Source organism: Polyergus mexicanus, unplaced genomic scaffold (assembly GCF_030449975.1).
Source record: "Polyergus mexicanus isolate NDT 795.1 unplaced genomic scaffold, iyPolMexi1.0 SCAF_21, whole genome shotgun sequence".
In the NCBI taxonomy this organism is placed as follows: domain Eukaryota; kingdom Metazoa; phylum Arthropoda; class Insecta; order Hymenoptera; family Formicidae; genus Polyergus; species Polyergus mexicanus.
In genome coordinates this window covers 5,264,877-5,291,357 of record NW_027223341.1, presented here as the reverse complement: position 1 = coordinate 5,291,357, position 26,481 = coordinate 5,264,877, and the positions used below count along the sequence as shown (strand labels likewise).

The 26,481-nt window shown below is 30.7% G+C and overlaps 2 protein-coding genes across 3 annotated transcripts in view; one reads left to right on the top strand and one right to left on the bottom strand.

The window, feature by feature from the left end:
* LOC138941949 (synaptotagmin-10) overlaps positions 1-26,481 on the bottom strand; it is a 36,988-nt gene that overhangs the window by 6,548 nt on the left and 3,959 nt on the right. The window lies entirely within an intron of this gene.
* On the top strand, positions 4,556-26,230 carry LOC138942143 (adenylate kinase 7). Its single transcript, XM_070312196.1, has 12 exons — positions 4,556-4,750; positions 7,155-7,334; positions 8,168-8,309; positions 9,737-10,151; positions 10,531-10,621; positions 12,122-12,472; positions 12,554-12,780; positions 14,531-14,845; positions 15,378-15,529; positions 16,487-16,626; positions 19,185-19,343; positions 25,898-26,230. Exons 1-12 carry the CDS (start codon positions 4,556-4,558, stop codon positions 26,228-26,230), a joined length of 2,700 nt encoding a protein of 899 aa, XP_070168297.1.

Here is a 26,481-nt window from a genome sequence, read left to right as displayed (position 1 = left end):
CGTAAGCTTCGACAAGTATTCGATGCGATTCTGCAGCAGTTTTCTTCAAATGGTAACAGCAAATCAATGCTGTCCGCAAATCGTAATTTCCAGGCACAAAATTCGACATGTTCAACGCTATTCAAAACTATGCTGTTGTATGAAACTTGTATTGTTGTGAGTTGAAAATCTTTATCAGATGTCAAAACAAGAAAATGGCGCCGATGACGCGGTTTGACGCGTAACTACATTGACAGCTAAGGCCATCTATGGGCAAATTTCGGTTCCATATTTATATACCTGGTATATATATATATTTCTGAAAAAAACCATATATATATATATATATATAGTTTTTTTCAGAAACAGATAAAATTTCTTGTACAAACTAAAAAAAAAAAAAAGAGGCTTTTTCTCTCTCAAGCATTTTATTCTGAAAAGATTGAGCGTATTCTCTTGTATTTCTATTTATCGGTATTTCTATTTTCTATTTTTGTGACTGAGATTTACCATAGACAATTATTTTACAAAAGTCACCACGCGTCAAGAATTGTTGAAAATAATACCAATACATATGCCATATGGGAAATTATAGGAAATCGATGCGCGATTGGTCAACAGTATTTTTGATTGACTAAATTGCGCATGTAGGAGTGCATATCACGTTTTCTGCCCTTTGTCTCTTTTACGAATCAGAATGATTTTTAAAAAAAGAAAATAGTACGCAGAGTGTATCTTTTATCTTTGAAAACATGAAACAAAATCAGCAAATAAAACTATATATACGCATATATATGTACATAGATCTTTTTGCATGATGCCACTTGTAACGCAGTCGAAGCGAAATATGCGGCGAACAAGGACGTTCGTCGGTTTATTGTTACGTTGTTAAAGTTTTCACTTGTTATTATACAATAACAGATGTCTCTCTTCTCGTATCGAGTTAACTCTCGCATGCGTTTCGTCGCGCCATTTTCAATTATACGTCGAGTAAAATCGCGTTGCGATTCAACAAAACAATTTTTTTTTATAAATAAGAATAAATAAGAATGTTTATATTTAGAGAAGGGAAAAAAATTTAAATGCGTTCTCTCTCATAATCTCAATAAAGATCTGAACTTGCAATTATAATATTACAAGAATATCTATTTAAATCTTACAATTTAATCTCAATACTTTTAATCTATAATCTATTTTTCAATTCTTTTATTATATTTCAATATTTTATTATATTCCAATAAAATGTATTAAAAAAATATATTATATATCTTATATATATATATATATATATATATATATATATATATATATATATATATATATATATACTAGATTTTTTTTTCCCTTTGGAAAGCCATGTTATTATACAGCATGTCCCCAATTTAAATGGCAAAACTTCAGGAGCGTGTAGGGGACCAAAAAGCTAAGACGAAAAGTCCTTTAGAGATTTGCTCGTCTTTGCTCCATTTTGGAGAAAATCATAAAAAAAGAAACAAAACAAGTTTTCGTTTCTTTTTACTTATTTATTTACATTTTATTTATGTTATCATCTATTTAATGCAGATATTGTTCAAAATATTGCCCTCATTAATTGCAGCTAGACATTGTCCTAGTGATATTTGGTGCACTGCATCTATGATTCGGTCTCTTAATTGCTCTCTTGAATCGATTGGCACCGTAAAGGATAACATCAAGTGTTTACATATACAATATAAGGAACCTTGAAGCAGAAAGTTTATTCGGTGCCATTCGACTCAAGAGAGCAACTGACAATGAGAGATTGAATTTTTGCGATTTTCTCTAAAATGGAGCAAAAACGAGCAAACCTCTAAAGGACTTTTTGTCTTATAGTTTTTCGGTCCCCTACACGCTCTTGAAGTTTTGCCATTTAAATTGGGAACACCCTGTATAGTCAACAGGGAAATTAACAACAGCTTTTAACGATGTTGAAAACGTAATGTCATCGTAAGTTACTACGTGTCCAGTATTTACGTTATAATAGCCCATACTCGCGTGATAACCTCAAAGTTTGCAGTACGCGTACGATTTACGAGATACTTCTTCGTCCGTTCCGTGCCGGGAGGCAACGATGTAGGTATATAGTAAAGTGATTGATGAGCTTTAGCGAATTACGGGGTTATTGCCATCACATACAACTTCTAATGCTTGCCTTTCGCGATAGTCAAGTAATAACTAAGTTATGTTTCCTCGATGTCTCAAGAGATTTTTCCTGCCATAATACTTTTTCTCCGATATACATGATAAATAAATTACATTGATATATTTTATAGATATTTACTTTCTTATTTATTATTATTATATTTTTTTCTTATTTTATATAAAAAAGAAAAAGAACTTGTTTTCGAAACTTAAATTTTCAAATATACATAAATACGTTAATTAATTTTTAGTACACATTGTTAAATTTTAAAAAAAAATTTATAAAATCGTTAATAAATCAAAACATATAACTATTAATATAAAAATCTGTATATTTGATTATATAATTATTATATTTTTATTATTTGTATTTTAATTGAATTTGGAGAGTTTGCCGTGTGTTTGCCGATCGTTTTAAATATTATCATTGAATTCATCGCAAACATTATTCTTAATTAAACATTATTAAGATAATTTTATATTATTTTATTATAATTTATTTATTGTTAACATAATCTCTAAAGTATGAATTCTAAGATATAGACGGACTTGAATTAGCAATAACTAAAAACAAATATCACATATTTCTCCATCTTTTCTTATAAACTTCTCTTCAAAGAATCTAATTTATATATAAATATATATATATAGAATATTATTTAATCATCTCGTCAAAATATATCTATATTAAATATATATATCAATATTTCTTTTACATTTATCACGCTTTTTTATTTTCTGTGTTAGACGTTTGCTGTCCCTGACCCTTCTCCTACAACATTACAAGGGCAATATGAAAGCCCGAATAATAGTTCGCGTGCTATGTTAGTATGCTTCCTTAACAAGGTTAACATGGAATTTACATCCTTTACCTACGTGACTTGACTGTGATCCTGAGATAAAGTGAACGACGTTAGATGATTATAAAGATTTCTGTTTATCATGTGAATTTAGTGATTAAAGAATTCAATAGATTTATTTGCAATTTGTGAAATTCCGTCTGGCATATAGATAAGAGTTTACGTTGCAAAAACGAATTCATATAATTGTGGAAAATATTGCTCCTCAAATATATTTTGATGATGGCTTTGACCTTTTTTATCTCCAGCTCATTTCAGAGAATCCCTTTGGACCCAAACCCTCGGTGCTTTTTTCTTTTGTCAAATTTTTTTTTTTTCTTTTTTGTCAAAACACATTGTTGGAATATATTATTCCTGAAGAGAGAAATTTTACATCGAATATAATATTTATTTTTATATTACTGTTTCTTCTTTATACATGCGTAATGAAGATTTATTTAACCTAAATATCGCCTGAATTATATAGATCGCCTCTCTCTTTCTCTATAAAATAGACTTTTAAAATAGTTTTACATGATAATTTAAGTTCTCATTCGAAAATAGTAGATATTTTTTATCCCTACTGTTTATAATTTCAATTCTCGTCTCGTAAATAGCAGAATGTGTCCCGAAAAATTGAAGATGTACATTTGTCTCAGGTTTGTATTAGAGAGATTGACAATCCTTAAATTTCCTTTGTATGCACAATAGCATATATCTTCTCCATATAATCCTCAAACATGTCTATCATGCCATATTCATTAATCTCATTGCTAATAATAGTCATCTGCAATATTTGACCTAATTTTGCATATATACTGGGTGGCCCATTTTAATCCATCCGAGTCGACTATCTCAAAAACCAAGCTCGGAAGAGAAAAATGTATCATTGGTTTGACCTTGAAAAATCATTTAAAGGTCATGTGAAGGTCAACTTTAAAATCTTAAATGGAAAGCCCCATTTTTTATTTAGTATTCTTGTAGCTTGCCTCGAGAGCTTTTCAAAACACTATAATAAACTATTTTTTTATTCAGTACTTTTTGAGTTATTTTATATTTTAATCTGAAATTTTTTGATATAAAAAATTAAATATCTCATAAAATAGTTAGTTTTTGATAATCTTACCGTAATACTTTTATGTACAGAATAATGATACAAATCAATTAGTATAAAAGAATAATAGTTTTTAAAAATATTATTTACAATGTATTTTTTTAAACAATTTGTTTTTCCTTTTTTTTTCTTTTTTTTTGCACTAATTGATCTTACCTTTTTTGTCGCATTTTCTAATCTCATTGTCAGTTATTATAGTTATTAATAATTGAAAATTAAAATTTCCATGTTATCTAATGCATCATTTATAATAATATTACTGTAAAATTTGGAGCACTCTATATATCATATATGTATATGTTTGAATGCAATGTACTTTTTATCAAATTGAAATTGCAACAATCCGAAAATGTCGATTGTAAAACATATTGTATCTCGCATCTTACGTAACTTCACATATATTGTCAAAATATCATAAAATATTTATCAACTATAATAATTACATGCAGCATATTTAACGAGCATGGATAGCAAGCGAAATATATCAATAACTGAACCAACTGACGCGAACAGTTTGGACGATCTATTTGGATTTGAAGCCGCTCGAAAACGACAAGAGGATCGTGACTTGACAACTGAAAATATGAAATCGCATTTTAAGCCTTGGCGTGTTTTTATCAATCATATTGACAGCTATCGTGGAAAGATATTAACTGATGTATGTACCGACTTTAATAATAAAAATATTAAAAAATCTAATATATATATATATATATTTATTTATTTTTTGTTTAAATTTACATTAGATAAGCGCTTTAAACAGAAGTTTAAACATGATATTATTTTTTTTTTGTGTTTACAGTTTCCTTTCATATTACATTTACATATCCTTAATTACATTTCTATTTCAAAATTAATCAGCTAATGTTTGTTTATTTAATAATGTTTCTCCTATCTGCCTCTTTTATCTTCTATGATTTGTAAATATTTCGTTACGTTTAGTCGTTGTTCTTAACATTAAAAATTACTATTGAAAGAAATATGTATTTTTCATATTTATAAAGCATTATAACAATCGTATATGTTATCCTAAAATGAAATACAATTAATAGAAATGAGACAAAATATATTATTCGAAAAAGCAAAAGGATATATAACAAATAAAGCATTATGATGATTCTGTAATTTAAAACAGATAATTTGATAACACAATTTAAGCATATAATATAATAAGCTCTTTATCGTTTTGCTTCAAACCAAGCATACTCACTAAAATATCAGTTGTAATTGCCTTCGAAGACAGCGTCAAAAATAAATAAATATTTTTGATGATAAAAATTATAATTTAATTAAAAGAATACGAAAATAGATAGTTTTGATTCAAATATGCTACATGTTTTTACCCGCACTGGCGTTCAATATTTAAAAGAAAAAAAAAAAAACAATTAAAGACTCGTTCCGGGCTTTTATTTTAATTATGCCGATTAAAATGATAAAATGGTCATTGTTGCATGAAGCTGCTTTATATCACTTTTCATAAAGCATAGAAATTATATGAGAAATGATCGAATGATGGTTATTATTTTTGCGATTTATCCAAAGAGATTTTTCATAATATTTTCTTGGAAGCTTGTTATTTTTAATCGCAATAATATAGTTTATCTTGTGACACAAATATTTATGTTTGTGGTTCAGTTATTAAGATAAAACTAAAATTACGAATACATCAATAAATTGCATTGTGAGAAGACAAAGTAATGTAAATAAAATATTTACAAAACATGCAATTTTTTCAAAACATGATGCATATAAAGTTGGTTTTAAATCGGCTATATGTGATTGTAAGATGTTCTTTTATTAGAGAGAGAGAGAGAGAGAGAGAGAGAGAGAGAGAGAGAGAGAGCGAGAATTCTTTATTTAATATATAACAATAATGCTTCTCTTTTCTTGTCGCAGAATGTCTGAAGCCTGATCATAGGATTTGATTGGCGTATGAGATTTTTTCCCTTTCTTCATAGTGCGCTTTATAACGAGATATTGACTAATCTTATTTTAATTTAACAGAAACAATACAAATATAATGTGTTTATTTATATTGTATTTGTATATATATATATAGTTTTTAAATTTTATATACAGGGTGGTCCTCGTAACGGTCGCCACGATTTTTAAGGCACTTACAATAATCTGACATAAAAAAGTTTCAAACAAAAGTTGTGTGGCTTCAAGGGGGCCATAAGATGGTGACAATGATTTGACCTTGGAAAATCATTTGAAGGTCATGTGAAGGTCAACTTTAAAATCTTAAACGGAAACCCCCATTTTTTATTTAGTATTCTCGTAGCTGACATCGAGAGCTTTCCAAAACACTATAAAAAAGTATTTTTTTATTAAGTACTTTTTGAGTTATTTTATATTTTAAAATCTGACATATTTTGATATAAAAAATAAAATATGTCGTAAAATATTCAGTCTTCGATAATTTTACCGTAATACTTCTATGTACAGAATAATAAGACAAATTAATTAGTGGCAAAAAAAACAAATAATTATTTAAAAAATAACATTGTAAATAATTTTTTTAAAAACAATTTTTTTTTTTTATATACTAATTGATTTGGCTCATTATTCTGTACATAGAAGTATTACGGTAAGATTATCGAAAACTAAATATTTTACGAGATATTTAATTTTTTATATCAAAATATGTCAGCATTAAAATATAAAATAACTCAAAAAGTACTTAATAAAAAAATACACTTTATTATAGTGTTTTGGAAAGCTCTCGATGTCAGCTACAAGAATACTAAATAAAAAAGTGGGGTTTCCATTCAAGATTTTAAAGTTGACCTTTACATGACCTTCAAATGATTTTCCAATGTCAAATCATTGTCACCATCTTATGGCCTTGAAGCCACACAACTTTTATTTGAAACTTTTTTATGTCAGATTATTGTAAGTGCCTTAAAAATCGTGGCGACCGTTACGAGGACCACCCTGTATAAATGTGTGCAAAAGATTTTTAAAGACATTAATTATATTAAGTTTTTTTTTTTTTTATGAATAATATCTATTTTTCTTATATTAAAAAACTTGAGTATTTTAAAAAGTAAAACTTTTAGGTATTATCGGATACTATGTATATCGATCCGCTGAGTATAGGTGTTTCGCCGGACGAAGAAGATGAAGAACTCGAGGATGAATACGTCAAAGAGGAAGAGCAAGGAAAGGGAAACTGGCCGAACAAGAAAGCGAAAGTATCGAAAAAATACGAAGTGATTGGTACAGTTTTGGACAGCAAAGTAACATCCTCAAGTTCCTTTAAAATTTAAGCATCTTCTAATTTCAAAGCCTATGCATATTTCGAGATTAATCAATTTATCTTTATCAAACATATTGTCTCTTTTTTGATCGAGCGAAAATATTTTTACTGCTTATATTCTATATTTTTATCACAAAATTTAAATTTTATTTGTTATTTTTTTATTGAAAAGAACTGTTTGTAACATTTACGCGTGGGCGAAGCTCCTTCCCCGCTCACGCATTCAATAAATAATATTTTTCAAGACAAGACAAATTCGTGTAGTTGCATGTGGAAAGCTGTTAACGAACGAGCGAGAAATAGATAAAACACATTATCGACAAAATATCCATGACCGCGTACCTATCTCGTAAATGTGAACTAACATTTTTTCCACGTCTGCTCTACAACAAATACACCGTACACTAACTTCACTTTTCTTTATATTATTTTATAATAGAAAGAGCATTTGAAAAAACGATGTAACTTTAATTCGTTATATCTCCTAAATCAATGCCCTTGCCCATTTATTCCTTAAGAGGGATTATTCAGAAGAACCTCCCCTACGACATATTTAAATAGCGATAAAATCGAAGTTACCTTTTATGCAATTTTACCAAAGATTCGATTAATGTATATAGTATTTTTGCTTGTCTTTGCATCTATTGCGTTTTTTTGTACATCTTGTGTGTGTGTGTGTGTGTGTGCGTCGCGTGATACGAATATCAGTAATAAAATGAGAGAGGAATGGAAAAAATAAAAGAGTCTGCGAGAAAAAAGCATGTCAGGTTTGTTTGCACGTGATACTATTTGATTTTCGTCGTTATTCGACAGTATACATGTCCAGAAAATGTAACGGTGATTAGCTCGATCGACAAAGGCCTTTTTTTATCCGAGTTGATGACCTGTGGTACCATTATCTACGACATTACGCAGGAGTCAGGTCAAATCGAGGAGATATGCTGGATCTTGAAAGGTTAATACAAATACAACTCATATCGTTAACTCTAAGATCTCGCAGAGAGAGTAATCCTTTCAATAATTCGTTTTTTTTTTTATGATAAAGAAGTTTGTGAATTTTATATCAATGTAATTCCCACGCGCGCATGGAATAAAATTTGCAATCTTTAATTTGGAATTCCGTTTCTTGTAAATCGCGTCACAAGACAGACACAGAGTTTGCAAGTTGAACTTTTTAATTAATCAGACAAAGAAACGTAATATCATTATCTTCTTCGACATCCATTATATATTAACAAAGCGGAAAAAAAAGATGATGTATCCTAAATATATTAGAGATCGTATATATATATACAGGGTGTCCCATTTTAAAGGATCCACTCAAATATCTCAGAAACACCGCGTTAAATCGAAAAATGTTTCAAACAAAAGTTGTGTGGCTTCGAGGGGGCCATAAGGTGGTGACAATGATTTGACCTTGAAAAATCATTTCAAGGTCATGTGAAGGTCAACTTCAAAATCTTAAATGGAAACCCCCATTTTTTATTTAGTATTCTCGTAGCTGACATCGAGAGCTTTCCAAAACACTATAATAAAGTGTATTTTTTTATTAAGTACTTTTCGAGTTATTTTATATTTTAATCTGACATATTTTGATATAAAAAATTAAATATCTCGTAAAATATTTAGTTTTTGATAATCTTACCGTAATACTTCTATGTACAGAATAATGCGACTAAATAGATATTTAAATAGATAGATTAAATAGATATTTAATTTTTTATATCAAAATATGTCAGATTAAAATATAAAATAACTCGAAAAGTATTTAATGAAGAAATACTTTATTATAGTGTTTTGGAAAGCTCTCGATGTCGGCTACAAGAATACTAAATAAAAAATGGGGGTTTCCGTTAAAAATTTTAAAGTTGACCTTCGCATGACCTTCAAATGATTTTCCAAGGTCAAATCATTGTCACCATCTTATGGCCCCCTTGAAGCCACACAACTTTTGTTTGAAACATTTTTCGATTTAACGCAGTGTTTCTGAGATATTTGAGTGGGTCCTTTAAAAGGGGACACCCTGTATATACACACACATAAATTTCGTTAAATATACTTATATAAATATTTCTTTATTAAAAAGATACGTATCGTAATAGAAAAATAATCTCTCGTATAATTTCGAGAATTAGAAAAAGCAATGTATAATATTGTATATCGAAATTTAGTCGCGCCATTAGTAAGAATTACAAATGCCTTTAAATTTTCATTTCCTTATAAGATATGTATATTTTAGCTACGCGATTATTGTACTGCTTAATTAAAAAAAGTTGCCCGCAGTGTGCAATTATGGCCGTTATTAAAAAGTTTGAAAACTTTAAAACTTACGGTCACGTAAAGCTCTTATCGATATAACGAATAGCCAATTCTGATTTTCAGAGATCGTCCGCGAGTTGGAAAGTATGGAGAAGAAATCGCCCAAAACTTTCAAACGAGATGAACCAATACGACACATTATTTTGATTTCCACCATAATGACATGGGCTCTCATGAAACCGTTAGATCCGGCAGATCCGGATTTACCATTCACGGAAGCCGACTATCGAAAGCGGAAACCCCATCCGAATTACAAGGAGCACATTCGGTGCGAGAGGGAGATAGTGGCTGTAAAGAAGATTATTAATTTAAAGAGCCAATTAAAAACCTTGGTCATTTGTTGCGGTATCGCGTACGGAGAGGAAGAAGGTCCGCTTCATTATCTCTTCAAAATGGCTTGGCAAAATGCGCCTTTTTTACCAGTATTTAGCAAAGGACGAAACAAGATCCCTCTTTTACATGTTCGTGATTTGACTGCGTAAGTAAATAAAAAAAAAAAAGATAAACATTCATCTTATTCGATATATTAGCATTTGAATTTTTATTATTCGCAGATTTATAAATCGTATCTTGATATTGAAGGATTAAATTGCTAGAATTGAAATTATATGGGAATAACAATACGGCGAAAGTAATAGTAAAGTCTCAGCATTATCTTCATGATATACATTGTGTTTTAAAATTCCATGATTCCCCCACTCCCTCTCTCTCTCTCTCTCTCTCTCTCTTTGCAAAAGTTTAATATTATATCAAGATATGCGTGCCGATATTAATGCAGGTCACTTGGAGCGTGCTGAAATTTTAATTGTTCGATTGACCAGAGATTCGCTTACCATTACAGGTAATTCAATTTTCAGAATTGTGGTTTTGGTACTACGAAATTGGCCTCCGATGCGATATATCGTGGCGGTAGAGCAAGAACTAATTTCTCAAGATACGATTGTTAAGGTACTAATACAAATCCGTTTACATTAGTATATATACAATTTATGACGTATATTTCTACATACAAAGTTTAACACAATTATTGACTAAACACATTGCACTAAAAATAATTTGATCTTATTTAATTTTGCTATTTTTTAATCGCTATCTTTATCGCCAAAATAAAAGATTTGTAAAAATGATAGAAGGAGATTAATGGAAAACTTGGGACACAAAATATGCATTTGCAATAAAAGAGAGAAAAAAAAAACCAAGCTTTATCATTTTTCGTTATTTTTTTGCATAAATATATGCTGACCTTAATTATCCGTTAATGAACGTTGACTTCAGTAATCTTTTTTTATATTCCGTTTTACTGGTGTAAACCAGTTTTTGAAAGATTCTTCGTTCTACTTGCATAAACTGGTTTTATGCAAGTAATACGAAGAAGGTTTCGAGGGGGCCATAAGATGGTGACAATGATTTGACCTTGGAAAATTATTTGAAGGTCATGTGAAGGTCAACTTTAAAATCTTAAATGGAAACCCCCATTTTTCATTTAGTATTCTTGTAACTGACCTCGAGAGCTTTCCAAAACACTATAATAAAGTATTTTTCCATCAAGTACTTTTTGAGTTATTTTATATTTTAATCTGACATATTTTGATATAAAAAATAAAATATTTCGTAAAATACTCAGTTTTCGATAATTTTACCGTAATACTTCTATGTACAGAATAATTAGTGCCAAAAAAAAAAAAAAAAAAAAAAAAAAACAAATAATTGTTTAAAAAAATACATTGTAAATAATTTTCTTAAAAACAATTTTTTTTTATACTAATTGATTTGTCTCATTATTCTGTATATAGAAGTGTTACGGTAAGATTATCGAAAACTAAATATTTTACGAGATATTTAATTTTTTATATCAAAATATGTCAGATCAAAATATAAAATTACTCAAAAAGTACTTAATAAAAAAATACATTATTATAGTGTTTTGGCAAGCTCTCGATGTCAGCTACGAGAATACTAAATAAAAAATGGGGGTTTCCATTTAAGATTTTAAAGTTGACCTTCACATGACCTTCAAATGAATTTCCAAGGTCAAATCATTGTTACCATCTTATGTCCCTCTCGAAACCAAACAAGTTTTGTCCGACACATTTCTCTCTTCCGGGCTTGGTTTTTGAGATAATCGACTGGATGGATTAAAAATGGGCCACCCAGTATATATAAATCCATTTTTGATATCGCGAAGATTTGCCTTGCGTATTTCAAACCTGCTTTATAATAATTTAAAAAATTTCGTGCGTTATATAATATATAAATATATTCTTAATAATACATATCTTTTTCTCTTTTTACTATGTTATTATTCTTTCATGTACACAATATACTTTGATATATACCTATTTATGAATAAAATATATTTTAAAAAAATATATTGCAAAGTAGATTAAAAGAATTAAGAAATATAAATATACTATGAAACATATCCTTTGATTAATTTTTTTTAAACAGAAAATTAGTCAAGGTTTAACCACCGGTAAGATAAAAAACATATCAAAGGAAGAGGCTCTTTTGCTACCAGAGGTTTCACAACGGGTATACGATCAAATGACCGTGGATTTAAACATCGATCCTGTATATATCATTGATCGGATACGTTGGTACCTTGATATGCCATTTCAAAATGTCATAGACATAATTATTAAGGAATATAAAGCAGCCCGAAATCTACGCCCAGTGAAAATAATCGTTCTTGGTCCGCCAGCATCTGGAAAGACTCGGGTCGCTCGATATCTCGCGAATCATTATGAGATACATTATATTCATGTGAAAACATTGATCTCTGATACAATCCAGAAATTGGTAAGCATATATCTATTCATAGAAAGATTATGTTATCGTAATACTTTAATTTGTATAACGTATATAAGATAAAATTATAAGATCGACGATATCGAAGCTGCGAAATCAAGCGGAGGACAAAATGACGACTTGAAAGATATGGCAGAAGATGGCGACGAAGGTAATAAAAGGAATCGAGAAGAAGAGGTAGAGGAACAAGATAAAAAGGAGGCCATTGTAAGCGTAGCAAAGTTGCAAGAGCAACTTGACGAAATCCGGACCAGCATGGCAATGAATAATGGTCGTCTCGACGATATCGTCTTGAATAAGTTATTAAATATTTTTTTATTTATACGTCAAGTTCTATATACACGTGAGGGTTTCCCCATATCTTTTCGTAGCGATGTATGCTCGGGCAGAATGTCACGAGTGTGAAGCATTGTTTTGAGAAGCACTGTTCACATCGTTAGCTGCTTCATTTCCTGCATTGCGGTCCTTGTTATAATCACATCGACACCGAAACATTATCTGATTTACCAGGCGCTCCTCTGATAACGGTGCAATTGCATAGTTAATACTAAAAGCTCAGATGGGCTTACTTCCCCCGACACGCTAATTGCATCAAAATCGAATACATTTACACGCTCTGTCACATAGATTCGTGTTCAATTCACGGCAAAGTAATATGCAAATCTGTATTGAATCGACATATATCTTCATATATCTTCTTAACATTTTTCCATCTAAATAGTAGAACACATACGAGACATTTCCCATATGTCTCATAAAGATATACAGGGTGTCCCATTTTAAAGGATCCACTCAAATATCTCAGAAACACTTAAATCGAAAAATGTTTCAAACAAAAGTTGTGTGGCTTCGAGGGGGCCATAAGATGGTGACAATGATTTGACCTTGGAAAATCATTTGAAGGTCATGCGAAGGTCAACTTTAAAATCTTAAATGGAAACCCCCATTTTTTATTTAGCATTCTTGTAGCTGACGTCGAGAGCTTTCCAAAACACTGTAATAAAGTATTTTTTCATTAAGTACTTTTTAATCTAACATATTTTGATATAAAAAATTAAATATCTCGTAAACTATTTAGTTTTCGATAATTTTACCGTAATACTTCTATGTACAGAATAATGAGACAAATCAATTAGTATAAAAAAAAAATTGTTTTTAAGAAAATTATTTACAATGTATTTTTTTAAACAATTATTTGTTTTTTTTGGCACTAATTAATTTGTCTTATTATTCTGTACATAGAAGTATTACGGTAAGATTATCGAAAACTGAATATTTTACGAGATATTTAATTTTTTATATCAAAATATGTCAGATTTTAAAATATAAAATAACTCAATAAGTACTTAATAAAAAAATACACTTTATTATAGTGTTTTGGAAAGCTCTCGATGTCAGCTACGAGAATGCTAAATAAAAAATGGGGGTTTCTATTTAAGATTCTAACGTTGACCTTCACATGACCTTCAAATGATTTTCCAAGGTAAAATCATTGTCACCATCTTATGGCCCCCTTGAAGCCACACAACTTTTGTTTGAAACATTTTTCGATTTAACGCAGTGTTTCTGAGATATTTGAGTGGGTCCTTTAAAATGGGACACCCTGTATATATACAATATATAATAACTTCTATGAAAGAGTTTCATAATGTATATGAAATTTCTACGTGTTATTCTCTTGCTAGATAAATTATGTGATATATCCTCACGCATCAAAAAGCTCCCCGATGTAAAACAAATTTTATTATATGCTACAAGCTATTTCATCACAAATTCTTCTAGTCAAACGTAACACTTTAAGAAAGTAAAAGTTTTATATCGAAAATAGTAGTTTTTAATCAATATCTTGAAAAATGCTAACTCCAATATTTTATAAAATTTTATAAAATATTATAAAAATTTTATATTCAAAATTTGTAATATTGATCTCAGCATTGTTCAATTAGTTATTTTTCTTTTCTTTTTTTTTTTTTTATTTATGTGCGTGATATTAAGAAAAACATTGTATTCTCTAAATAATATTAGGGAAAATATCAATTAATATCGAAGGTTGTTCCTGAATCGATTGAAGTCGAAAGATTGTTTAAACCAAGGATACGTGATAGATGGTTACCCGAAGACCATCGAACAAGCGAGAGAGCTGTTTCTCATCAACGAAGAGAATTTAGAGGAAGAGGGAGAGCAATTCGAGGACGAGAACATCGAGATCAGGAACGCTAATATAACGATCTTGCCGGAATTGGTCGTAGTATTGGAAGCGAGTGACGAGTTTCTAAAGGAGCGAATCATCAATTTACCAGAGAAAGAAATACAGAACACGCATTATACGGAGGAACATATGCTGCGACGTATGAGAGAATATAGGTATTAACGATACATATTGGCGACAAAATGATTCGGGAATATCCTCATCCTTTTTCTCGTGATTCGCGAAAAGCATTGCAGTTTATTCATACTATAATAGTTTTAACAAACGAATTGATATTAAAGGCAACATTCGCAAATAAGATTGAAAAAGCGCGCTAAAAATCCATCACATCCGCGATAAAGAGAATGTAACTTTTTTTTAAATAAAATATATCGCGACAGTTAATTAATAAGTTACTTTACGCCATAGCTTAAACAAAACTTTTTCGAGTGATTTTAAGTCGATTAAGGATTTGAAAGGATTTTCAGCGGAGAAAGCGCTTTTTATGTCGAGTCATACATATTGATAAGAGAGCTTACCATTAGACCCTTATCTTTGTTAACTACATTTTAGATCAAATATCTTTTTACCTTTGTCCAGTAAGAGAAAAAAAAAAAAAAAAAAAAAAAACTGTACAAAAATAGTTTGCGTAAATAAAAAATTTATACGAAAGTTATGCAATGCATTGAATCACTCATGCTATTCCAGGGAAAGAAATACTGATGACAATACGCCGTTACAATTATTCGACGAAATAGAAATCCATCCACTCGTCATCCCTGTAGAAACTGACACTTGTCCGGATATGTTTCCCACGATTTATCAATGCTTGGAAAAGCTTGGAGAACCAAGGAATTATGGTATGCGCGATAATTCATACTCTCTCTTGCAATTTTATAATATATCGTCTCGACTTTTTCATGATATCCACATGTCAATGTCTTTGATCCGTTTCCAATATTGTTCATACGCTCGTTTTATTTCTGTAACACGGTCACTTTTAAATCGGCGAAAAAGGATAAATGCCATAAGGTAAATTTCTTTTACTGCCTATAATGAAAGTCTCTCTGAAGATTATTTCTTAATAAAGATATAAATTTCCTTTTAAGTATATTTAAGTAATAATCCCTCTGTATAGAATACAGTGGCCTCAATTTTCAATATGATATTTCTCGTTAACTAAAGATCTTCTGCTGTTAGTAAACTGCAATCTTGCTTTGTTGCATATTTTTTTTTTCTCTTTGATTATATTATAATTATATCTGTCATTCGCAAAGATATTCAATTATGTTTAATTAACGTTAACCGACATTGAAAAAATTGTTTCTTATACATGGCTTTTATATCGCGATATAAAAATATAGTAAAATGATATTAAAATAAACTTGCACGTATTTATATATTATAACGAAATTAACGAGAAGAACTTTTTGAATTAAAGACAGAAACGTTTGACAGTTTATTTATGTTTGTACCTCGCGTCTTTATTATTTCTGAGAATTTTTTGTATTGACAGTTATTTATTTTTGCGATTCGCATCATTATTATTTTTAATTTTGATTCATGTTTGCGATTCGCATTTGCATATTACGAAACGTCTAAGGTAATGGCGTCCCGTGTGAGCCTATTATTAAATATCGCTCCTCGAGCCAATTTTTATTTATACGTTTTGATTTTATAAGAGCTTCTCCATTATTTTTAAATTAAAGAATTTTTAAAATTTATTATTTATATTATATAATACTGCCGAGAGATATCCGATAAATTTACTCTTCAAAACCACAACTCCTCAAAATATACTTATTTTTCCGGGCTAGGGCTAACAGCCGAGGAAATTGAAGCGTCACGAAAACGCGCTGAGGCGGAAACACGAGCCGCTGAAGCTGCAGAAAAATTACGGAAGGAAAGAGAAATTTTCGAACGTAAAAGACAGCGTGAAGAGAAAATGAAAGAATGGGTTCGTAGATTCTCTTTCAATATTAAGAAATCAATTAAACTAATAAATTAGTTAATTGTCAATATTGCTTGCATTAATGTTTGTAATCATTGTGTGTGTGTGTACGTGTGTGTGTGTGTATATGTATGTGTCAGTATAAATTATATGCGATATACAATGTAGATTATTAATTTACACATTAAGAGAATCAATCTAATAATTATTCAAATTGTTATACTATTCTTTTGATTGATTAATATAAATAATAAATAAATTTAATATATGCCAATCATCAAGAATATGAAGTGTGTCCATTTTTGATAAACTAGTTTTAATATAATTCATGGGACACAATTCACGTATGTCCTTCATCCTTTGATTTCATAAATTTGGTTTCTAATATATGACACGTGTCCATCCTGCTTTAATTTCGTAACTCGATGTAACCACAAGAGCAGAAATTTGAAATTTCTGTTTAATTGGGTGTAATTCTAGAAACCGATTTTCTTTTAATGACGAATCAACCGCCGCTTTAATTTGGACGCCATATTTTTGATTCCAGCGAAATTTATGTCCGCGTATCTCGATATTGCTTTCATCAATATGTCTCCATTGAAAAGTTCCGTTATTGCGTTCCCAACGTGTATATTATTGTATTATGCCGATTATACTCCCGTGCAAAGTTTTTACATACAAAAATTACTTTCGAAAGCGAATTAGTAACTCATAAGCGGATCTCAGGATTAAACGAACTAGATGAGCTGAAGTGCTCGCTTATAATATTAATCTGTTTTTTGCGCGTGTCTGGTAAAGTTACGCGATCGACCGGGATTAGTCGCGTTTGAAATTGACGGAACTTTTTTGCATACTTTTAGAATTTGTAATTGCAGTAATTAGCAACTATTGACAAATCCAAATGCGTACCGATCACGATCGGCCGCTCATACAACTACGATACATGCTTTTGTACTAGAGAAGAGAAGCAGAATTATAAACAATCCGACAAGCATAGCTAGAGTAACGTTAAGCGAAATTAAACGGACCGTGTTAAAAATCAAAGATGAATTTCCAAAATGAGCAAAAATATCCATCTTGCGATATAAATTATTTGAACGAATCCATAACTCATTGTCAGCTACCTCTTTTATCCTTGATATATTGGGTTGAGTAAAAAGTCATTGCGTATTTTTGCAACAGATGGCATTAGTTTTGGCAGTACTAGAGTCATTCACACATATGTTTGTCGTATATCGTTTAACAGCTGACGGTTCAAGTTTCATTCTAAAAAAAAAAAAAATTGAGCCATTTGGTTGAGTTTTGGAGATTTTACAACAAGTTGAAGATGGAAGACCAAACTGTGCATTTTCGCCATATTTTACTGTTTTACTTCCGTAAAGGGAAGAACGCGCGTCAAGCTTGTGAAAAATTGCGTAAAGTTTACGGTGACGATGCTCTACAAGAACGTCAGTGCCAAAACTGGTTCAAGAAATTCCGCGCTGGTGATTTTGATCTCAAAGATGCTCGTCGGTCAGGAAGGCCCACCGAGGTTGATGACGACAAAATAAAGTCATTGATCAAGTCAAACCCACGTTACACGACACGAGAGATTGCAGAAACATTGAAGATCAGTCAAAAAAGTGTTCACGTCCACCTAAAGAAGCTGGGATACGTAAGCAAGCTCGATATTTGGATTCCTCATAAACTCAAAGAAGTTCTTTGACGGCGCGTATGAACATCTGCGATATGCTCATGAAACGTGAAAAAAACGATCCTTTTTTGAAACGAATGATAACTGGTGATGAGAAGTGGATTGTTTACAACAATGTGGAACGCAAACGGTCTTGGTCCCGATGTGATGATTCGCCTCAAACGACTTCAAAAGCGGAACTTCATCAGAGGAAGGTTATGCTCTCAGTGTGATGGGATTGGAAGGGTGTGGTGTTTTTTGAGCTCCTATCAAGGAACCGAACAATCAATTCGGATGTGTACTGTCGGCAATTGGACAGTTTGAACAAATCTGTCATCCAGAAACGTCCGGAGCTCGTCAATCGTAAAGGAGTTGTGTTCCATCACGACAACGCGAGACCACACACATCTTTGGCGACCCGTCAAAAATTATTGGAGCTTGGATGGGATGTGTTGCCCCACCCAGCATACTCGCCTGACCTTGCGCCGTCAGATTTCCACTTGTTTCGCTCTCTTCAAAACTCCTCTTGCGTGGAATAACGTTAAATTCAGATGAGGCGGTAAATCAGCACCTTGTTCAGTTTTTCGCCAATAAAGACAGGTCCTTCTACGAACGGGGAATTACGAAGCTCACCGAAAGATGGCAAAAGGTCATCGAACAAAACGGAAAATATATCATTGATTGATCTTTGTTCTTTATATAAATAAATGACTTTGAAAAACATACAAAAAATACGCAATGACTTTTTACTCAACCCAATAGTTTTATGCGGAACGAAAATGATATTTCTTAAAGTTATACCGTTGAAATTGATTAGTAGACTCGAATTCTGGTTATTATCAATAGCACGATATCATAGATCGTACAATGGATAAAATATTATCTTTTACAGACAGACTTGTTGGAAAAGTTAAAGCAAGAGGAGGAGGAAAGACTTTGTATTTTGGCGGAGCCATTGCGACATTATCTCACAAAGTACGTGTTTCCAACGTTGACAGAGGCTTTGATAGAAGTTGCGAAACTACGACCGGAGGATCCAATAGATTTTCTCGTTAGTATATCACCGTTTCTTACTTTTTACACCGCATTTATATTATTCTCGCGGAAACACTCGCTCATTATTCTCGGTTATTACACACACAATTCATATCAAAACGAAATGTGATAGTAAAATATTCACTTCCATCACAAATACCAGTTACAATTTCATCGAGACTAATAGCTCAAAATGAAACAGCACGTGTGTAAGACAAAAGCGGGAAAGCTCGCACAAAATGATCTCTACGTTCTGATAATTCCGTCAAACTAAACGGCTTCAGTCCGTTATACTAAACCGCTCCGGGGGTAATTACGTCAAGTGATCGGCTTTTAATTCGATTAAATTCACAGTTCGTTTGACACGCTCGGACTATACGACACGATGTTTGATAATTAACCTCCGCAAAAAATGACGAAATTAATACTTAGCAAATGTATGTAAGGCAAATTATAAAAGAAGCGATAAGTTTTTTCTTCCGAACACAGACATATCGATCGGCTTTGTATGATGCTGTTCATTTCACTATGTGTGTTGTATCGAGTTTCGTGGTCGCATGGCATTGTCATGATCAATGCTTATCGAAATAATAATAAAAAAGAATTATAGATTTGCAGATAAAACGTTTATTGAGATATATTATTTATCGATAACAAAGAGTTATATTTGTACATATATACCATAATTATTTGTGTGTAAGAATTTAAAATTGTCGAATGTGTTATTTTTCTCTATATGTGAAATGGACATCAGGAAACGTATTTTGAAGTATTATATCTTAATTTTATTTTTATAGAGTGGAAAAATATCCGAGAAACATTTTACAATTAGTATAATATATTTGATAGGTATTAAAATTTGTTTGACCATATAATCACGAGCAACTATAAAATAACATTTTATTTAAACAGTGTACTCTGATGTTTTATAATTTTTATTACTCTACTCGAAATTTAAAAAATATTAAATAAATAATTAATTAATTTAAATGAAATTTTAAACAGCAATTTCAAACAATTCATATTTTATCACGCGCAATGTTTGGCTAGAATAGTAACTTATTTTAATCAGAATAATATTTGTGTATAGTTTGCATTTAAAAACTTTACGCATGTGTGCACTTGCCTACACGTGCCATGCCAAAAAAATAATGACTCACGTGCATATGTGTGTGTAAAAACTGCAATTAACGGGAGTGAAAGATTAGATCCGAATGATAAATGAAATTCTATCGAGACCTGTCCAACACGAACGTCCATTTCGAGGTATCGCCAAGTTGGGTAATTTCATTAGATTTTTGCCACACAGTTCGACAATCGCCGCGAAAGGAATTCGTGCGAATGCGAGAACAACTTTCACACTTCGGATCCCGTTCTCGTGGAAATCGATAGGTTCCTACTGCTCACGATTAAACAGCCGTTCCACTCCGAAGCATCGAGCTACGAGAGGAATAGGAGCATGACCGTTCTCTTGGCTCTCTGTCGACCATATCGTACTATCTATCTATAATTTCGAGCTTCGCCGATTTTGATCGATCCGCTATTACGGAGAAACGCAAAGGGCAAAAGCAATTTTTTTCACTATTGGCTTCAGCAATCGTTTTAATTCGTTCTGTTATTCACGACCAATCTTTTCAGAGATGGCTAGAACAATTCTATCGTTTCAAACATATGCTATCATCCCGCGAGAATTTTATATTACATAAACTTATTGTTAGTCATATATTTAAATATAATTTTTCAAAGCAAATATTTCTTATATACATATATATATATATATATATATATGTTTGTTTATCATTGAAGAATTTATATATACTGGATGGCCCATTTTAATCCATCCAGTCGAATATCTCAAAAACCAAGCCCGGAAGAGAAAAATGTTTCAAACAAAAGTTGTGTGGCTTCAAGAGGGCCATAAGATGGTGACAATGATTTGACCTTGGAAAATCATTTGAAGGTCATGTGAAGGTCAACTTTAAAATCTTAAATAGAAACCCCCATTTTTTATTTAGTATTCTTATAGCTGACCTCGAGAGCTTTCCAAAACACTATAATAAAGGATTTTTTTATTAAGTACTTTTTGAATTATTTTATATTTTAATCTGACATATTTTGATATAAAAAATTAAATATCTCGTAAAATATTTAGTTTTTGATAATCTTACCGTAATACTTCTATGTACAGAATAATGAGACAAATCAATTAGTATAAAAAAAAAATGTTTTTAAGAAAATTATTTACAATGTATTTTTTTAAACAATTATTATTTTTTTTTTTGCACTAATTAATTTGTCTCATTATTCTGTACATAGAAGTATTACGGTAAAATTATCGAAAACTGAATATTTTACGAAATATTTTATTTTTTATATCAAAATATGTCAGATTAAAATATAAAATTACTCAAAAAATACTTAATAAAAAAATACACTTTATTATAGTGTTTTGGAAAGCTCTCGATGTCAGCTACGAGAATACTAAATAAAAAATGGGGGTTTCCATTTAAGATTTTAAAGTTGACCTTCACATGACCTTCAAATGATTTTCCAAGGTCAAATCATTGTCACCATCTTATGGCCCCCTTGAAGCCATACAGCTTTTGTTTGAAACATTTTATTTTATTTTATTTTGCAGTCTCTTTGTAGAAGATAATTGTATTACTATTATTTTCCGATTTATCGTAACTTTCAAATTGTTTAAGAATTTTCGTAGCTTCAATTTAATAATTATAATAAAAATTTTTATAACAATCTTTGTTAATACATCTACGTTCAATACGATACAATGTTATTCTTCAAATAGCAAATTTTTAAAAATCGGTAATAGCCTATTGCATAGTACTATAAATGGATAAATGAGATGTTATAAAGAGAATAGAGAAAGTATGAAGACGAAAGTAAGGAAAGAAAAGTAAAAAAGACAGCTAGAAAAGAGAGATACAACGCCGATAAAATAAATTCGCGTTACCTTCGAAGTTTCCCAAGGGGTTCGATGAAATTGGTATTTCGAACTATAGAATAACATGTAAATGTATATCTAGCATTCAACATTCATTATTTAAAAAGCAATGAATTTAGATAAATACAGTTTTAAGATATAAATACATTCCTAAGATTGTAGAGAGAATAAAAAACAATGTGTAGATAGATTTTTAGGTGCTCTCAAATTTACTGATTTTTGAAAGACATTTACGACTATATTCGATCACCATCTTACTACTTTTAATAATAAATTAAATTCTTTTATTTATTCGATGACTCGACAATAAGTCTTCAATATTCAAATGCGATCTTCTTACCGTTTTTCATTATCGTCAACTATAAATTTGTGATATGTGTGATCGAACTGCTTTATTAACCGTTTGAGTGCGGCGAAGCGCTATCGCGCTTCACTTGTCGTTTGCCAAAAATGCGGAGGAGCGCGATAGCGCTTCTCTTGTTTTGTACCGAGAATGCGGTAGGGCTGCTGTTGGTTAGTATAATTTTCGCATTTATTGAGATCAGTTGTATTCATATCAAGTGCAGTTGTTATTCATTTCACTCAATTGTGGTTTTAGCATATATATAAGAAAATTCTTCAGCACTCAAACGGTTAAAAACTACTTGAGAATTCCAGTAATACCTTATTGTTAACGATACATTTTTCATTAAAAATTCAGAATGATGATAGTCTGAATGAAAATATTGGCTGTCTGATAAAAATTTCATCGTCGCGTCTGTTCCATCGATCATTCACATACCAGTCATGTACATTAGTCTCGAAAAAATTATCATGTGTCTAATATCAAAATATATTGTATAACGACATCGATATATTTTCGTCAATAGACATATATCGTGTGCTTAGTAAATCCAATTCATCGTACAAAGTTTTTCTGATGATCTGACCGTCTTTTCTCATATTTCTTAGAGTTTAGATTTATCGTAAACTCTTTATTATCATATTTCGGATAAATAATATTTTCTGCAAATCATACTTTCTATTATATATTATCAGTGTGCGCGCGCTGTGATAAAAGCGCTCTAGTATCTTTTGAACATAGATGATGTGATGATTTCTATGCAGACTGTATGCAAACAAATCAGGGATTCTAACGTTGTTCGGGAAATATTGAGATACAAGCGAGTACAAGATTGCGAGATAATAGAATGCGATAACGCAACAATAAGCCCGTATCTTTAGATGCTCTTGCATAAGAGTAGCGCAAACCAAATCACAAAGGAAAATTAATAACGAGGTTGAATGCGCGATATGCGCGACGTCATGACTGTGCTAAAATTATGAGTGCAACGTAACATTCACGTAATTGTCATAACTATGACATAAAATGAGCGATATAACAAATGTTTTACGGAGTTTCGCAGATTGCATCACCATAGACACATCTCGACAATTTTAGCGGAAAAAGTACTTTTATTTTATATTTTAATTTTACCGTAATACTTCTATGTACAGAATAATGAGACAAATTAATTAGTGCCAAAAAAAAAAAAAAAAAAATTGTTTAAAAAAATACATTGTAAATAATTTTCTTAAAAACAATTTTTTTTTATACTAATTGATTTGTCTCATTATTCTGTACATAGAAGTATTACGGTAAGATTATCGAAAACTAAATATTTTACTAGAGATATTTAATTTTTTACATCAAAATATGTCAGATTTTAAAATATAAAATAACTCAAAAAGTACTTAATAAAAAAATACACTTTATTATAGTGTTTTGGAAAGCTCTCGATGTCAGCTACGAGAATACTAAATAAAAAATGGGGGTTTCCATTTAAGATTTTAAAGTTGACCTTCACATGACCTTCAAATGATTTTCCAAGGTCAAATCAATGGTACCATCTTATGGCCCCCTCGAAACCAAACAACTTTTGTCCGAAACATTTTTCTCTTCCAGGGCTTGGTTTTTGAGATATTCGACTGGATGGATTAAAATGGGCCACCCAGTATATAGCGCGAATTGTTTAATATAATACTTTATTCTAATTTTGATTACTTATATTTCTGATACTTACTTTTCTGTGCGGAATAAGAAATCTTAAGAAAAGAAATAATGAGAGTATTTTTACATTGTGTGAGGTCTCAGCTTTCCGCTCACGTAACAAAGCTCGCCTTGAAATTCAAGTTTGAGCTTGTAATCATAACAAAGTAATAATCGATACGTTCATTAAAAAGTCATTCCGCATTCTCGAGGTACCAAAAGAAAATTAGATAAAATACATTAAGTAGCATGTAGATGCTATTTGAGAAAAATGTATTACATGGATGTCATAAAATACAAAATTTACTTTATTTCACACGTTTAATTATTCTTAATTAACATGACTTTTTTATTAATAATACTTTTCATCTTTTTACATTATTCGCGCGTTTTTGAAAAATTTTTAAATGATGTTTAGATTATCCTTATATAATATATACGTATATATGTGATACCATTAATGATATTTGTCATATTACCATTCGCGCGCTAAAATAGGTATTTTGTAGCGTTAAAGCTATATTGATTCTACAATATTATACTGGCACCGCGTATAGATATTCATCTACGTGTAAAATATTGATAGAGACGACGCTTATCGTAATGGTAACAAATTTATCGACAACGAATCTCATGTAACACCAATGTTGATATATAATATGTGTATATAATAATTTAATAGTAGACTAAAACAAGAACATCATTAAATTTCTATCGTTAGTGATTACTACTTATCAAACTTGACAACCAGATGATTGTGGAATATATTGAAATTAATAGCACCATTTAATTCTTTCGTAATGTAGAATTGTAAAATAATATATAAATAAAATTATATGTATACCATACATATACAGTACAATAATATTTTTGCGAAAAATTCCTCTAAATTTTAGATATTGTAAAATTGTACCATTGATCAGAACTTGTCGTTTCTGCTATTGTCTATCGCAGAATTAAGTAGCATAATATTGTATAATATATGGCTGTATTGATAATAGCTGCATTGTTATGCCAATCATTGTTACAGCCGTACGGATTGATATAAATAACACAATGGCATGTTTTTACGTGAAATCTGAAAGATCGAAATCATTCAAAGGTAATGCAATATGCGTAGGCTGTTCGATATTACGTTGCAAAACATTCTACAAAAATAAGAGCAAAATACGATAAACGACATTAAAAGTGAAAGTGGGTGGGTCGTAATATCGATTCTAGATGATACATGATCTACTTCTAAATATATTATGAGATCCTACACTCTCGCAAACCAGTAGAGATACTGCAATAACCGAAGAAAATTGTAATGCATATTCGAATTTTAGAATATCTATTTATATTTTAACTTTTCCTTACAATTATTTACTTTTAATCATAATTAAATGATATTATATTGTATCTCTATATTCGCGAGTTGAATTAATCTATTAAATATAGTATTTTATTTGTAAAAAAAATATTTTACCAAAAAAATATTATACCAAAATATTTTATTCAAATATTTTTATTGTTTCATTCTTCGATATCTAAATTTACGGAGTACACAAGTACATATTGTTGCATTGTTGCATTCTAGGCCGAGTATCTATTCAAAAAAAATCCCGAGGGTAAAATGTTTGAGCCGGATTATACGGAAACAATGAGTATGCTCTTGGATGCTATCGGACGGCAGGAAAACGATGTCCTTCCGGGGGAAGGATTGAAAGCTGATGTAGAGCAATTTCTGAAGAGGCAAGATGAATTATCCACCGCGGATGAAACAGAAAAAAGTGAAGCGCAGGACGTGCGCGAAGAGATAAAAACGATATCAATCTCTGAGCAGACCTCCGAGTACGAGGGGATTGATGATCTTGAAAAAGAGGAGTTGAACTTTGTACGATTAATTGATGAATTTGAAGGAGAAACTTAATATATTGGTCAAATCAATTTTAATACAGAAACATCTTATTAATTTCATGTAAGTTGCAAAATAGAAATATTAGGTGTACAACTTTGCTTCCGCCGTTTTCCTATAGATGGCTCTAGCGGTAAGTAGTGGTCGAAATAAATAGATCATAGATGTCATGCGATAAACTTGGGCATCTGTCAACATAACCCCATAGAAACATTAGTCGATTTGTGTCCGCATCATAAAGTTATTCTCGATTGAAAATGTCAGTT

What these genes read in the sequence shown, in the direction of transcription:
- LOC138942143 (XM_070312196.1), top strand. Translation starts at nt 4,556, where the DNA reads ATGGATAGCAAGCGAAATATATCAATAACTGAACCAACTGACGCGAAC. An exon ending in CGACGTATGAGAGAATATAG is followed by an intron (nt 14,846 to 15,377) that starts GTATTAACGATA and finishes ATGCTATTCCAG; the next exon opens with GGAAAGAAATACTGATGACA. An exon ending in TGGAGAACCAAGGAATTATG is followed by an intron (nt 15,530 to 16,486) that starts GTATGCGCGATA and finishes TTTCCGGGCTAG; the next exon opens with GGCTAACAGCCGAGGAAATT.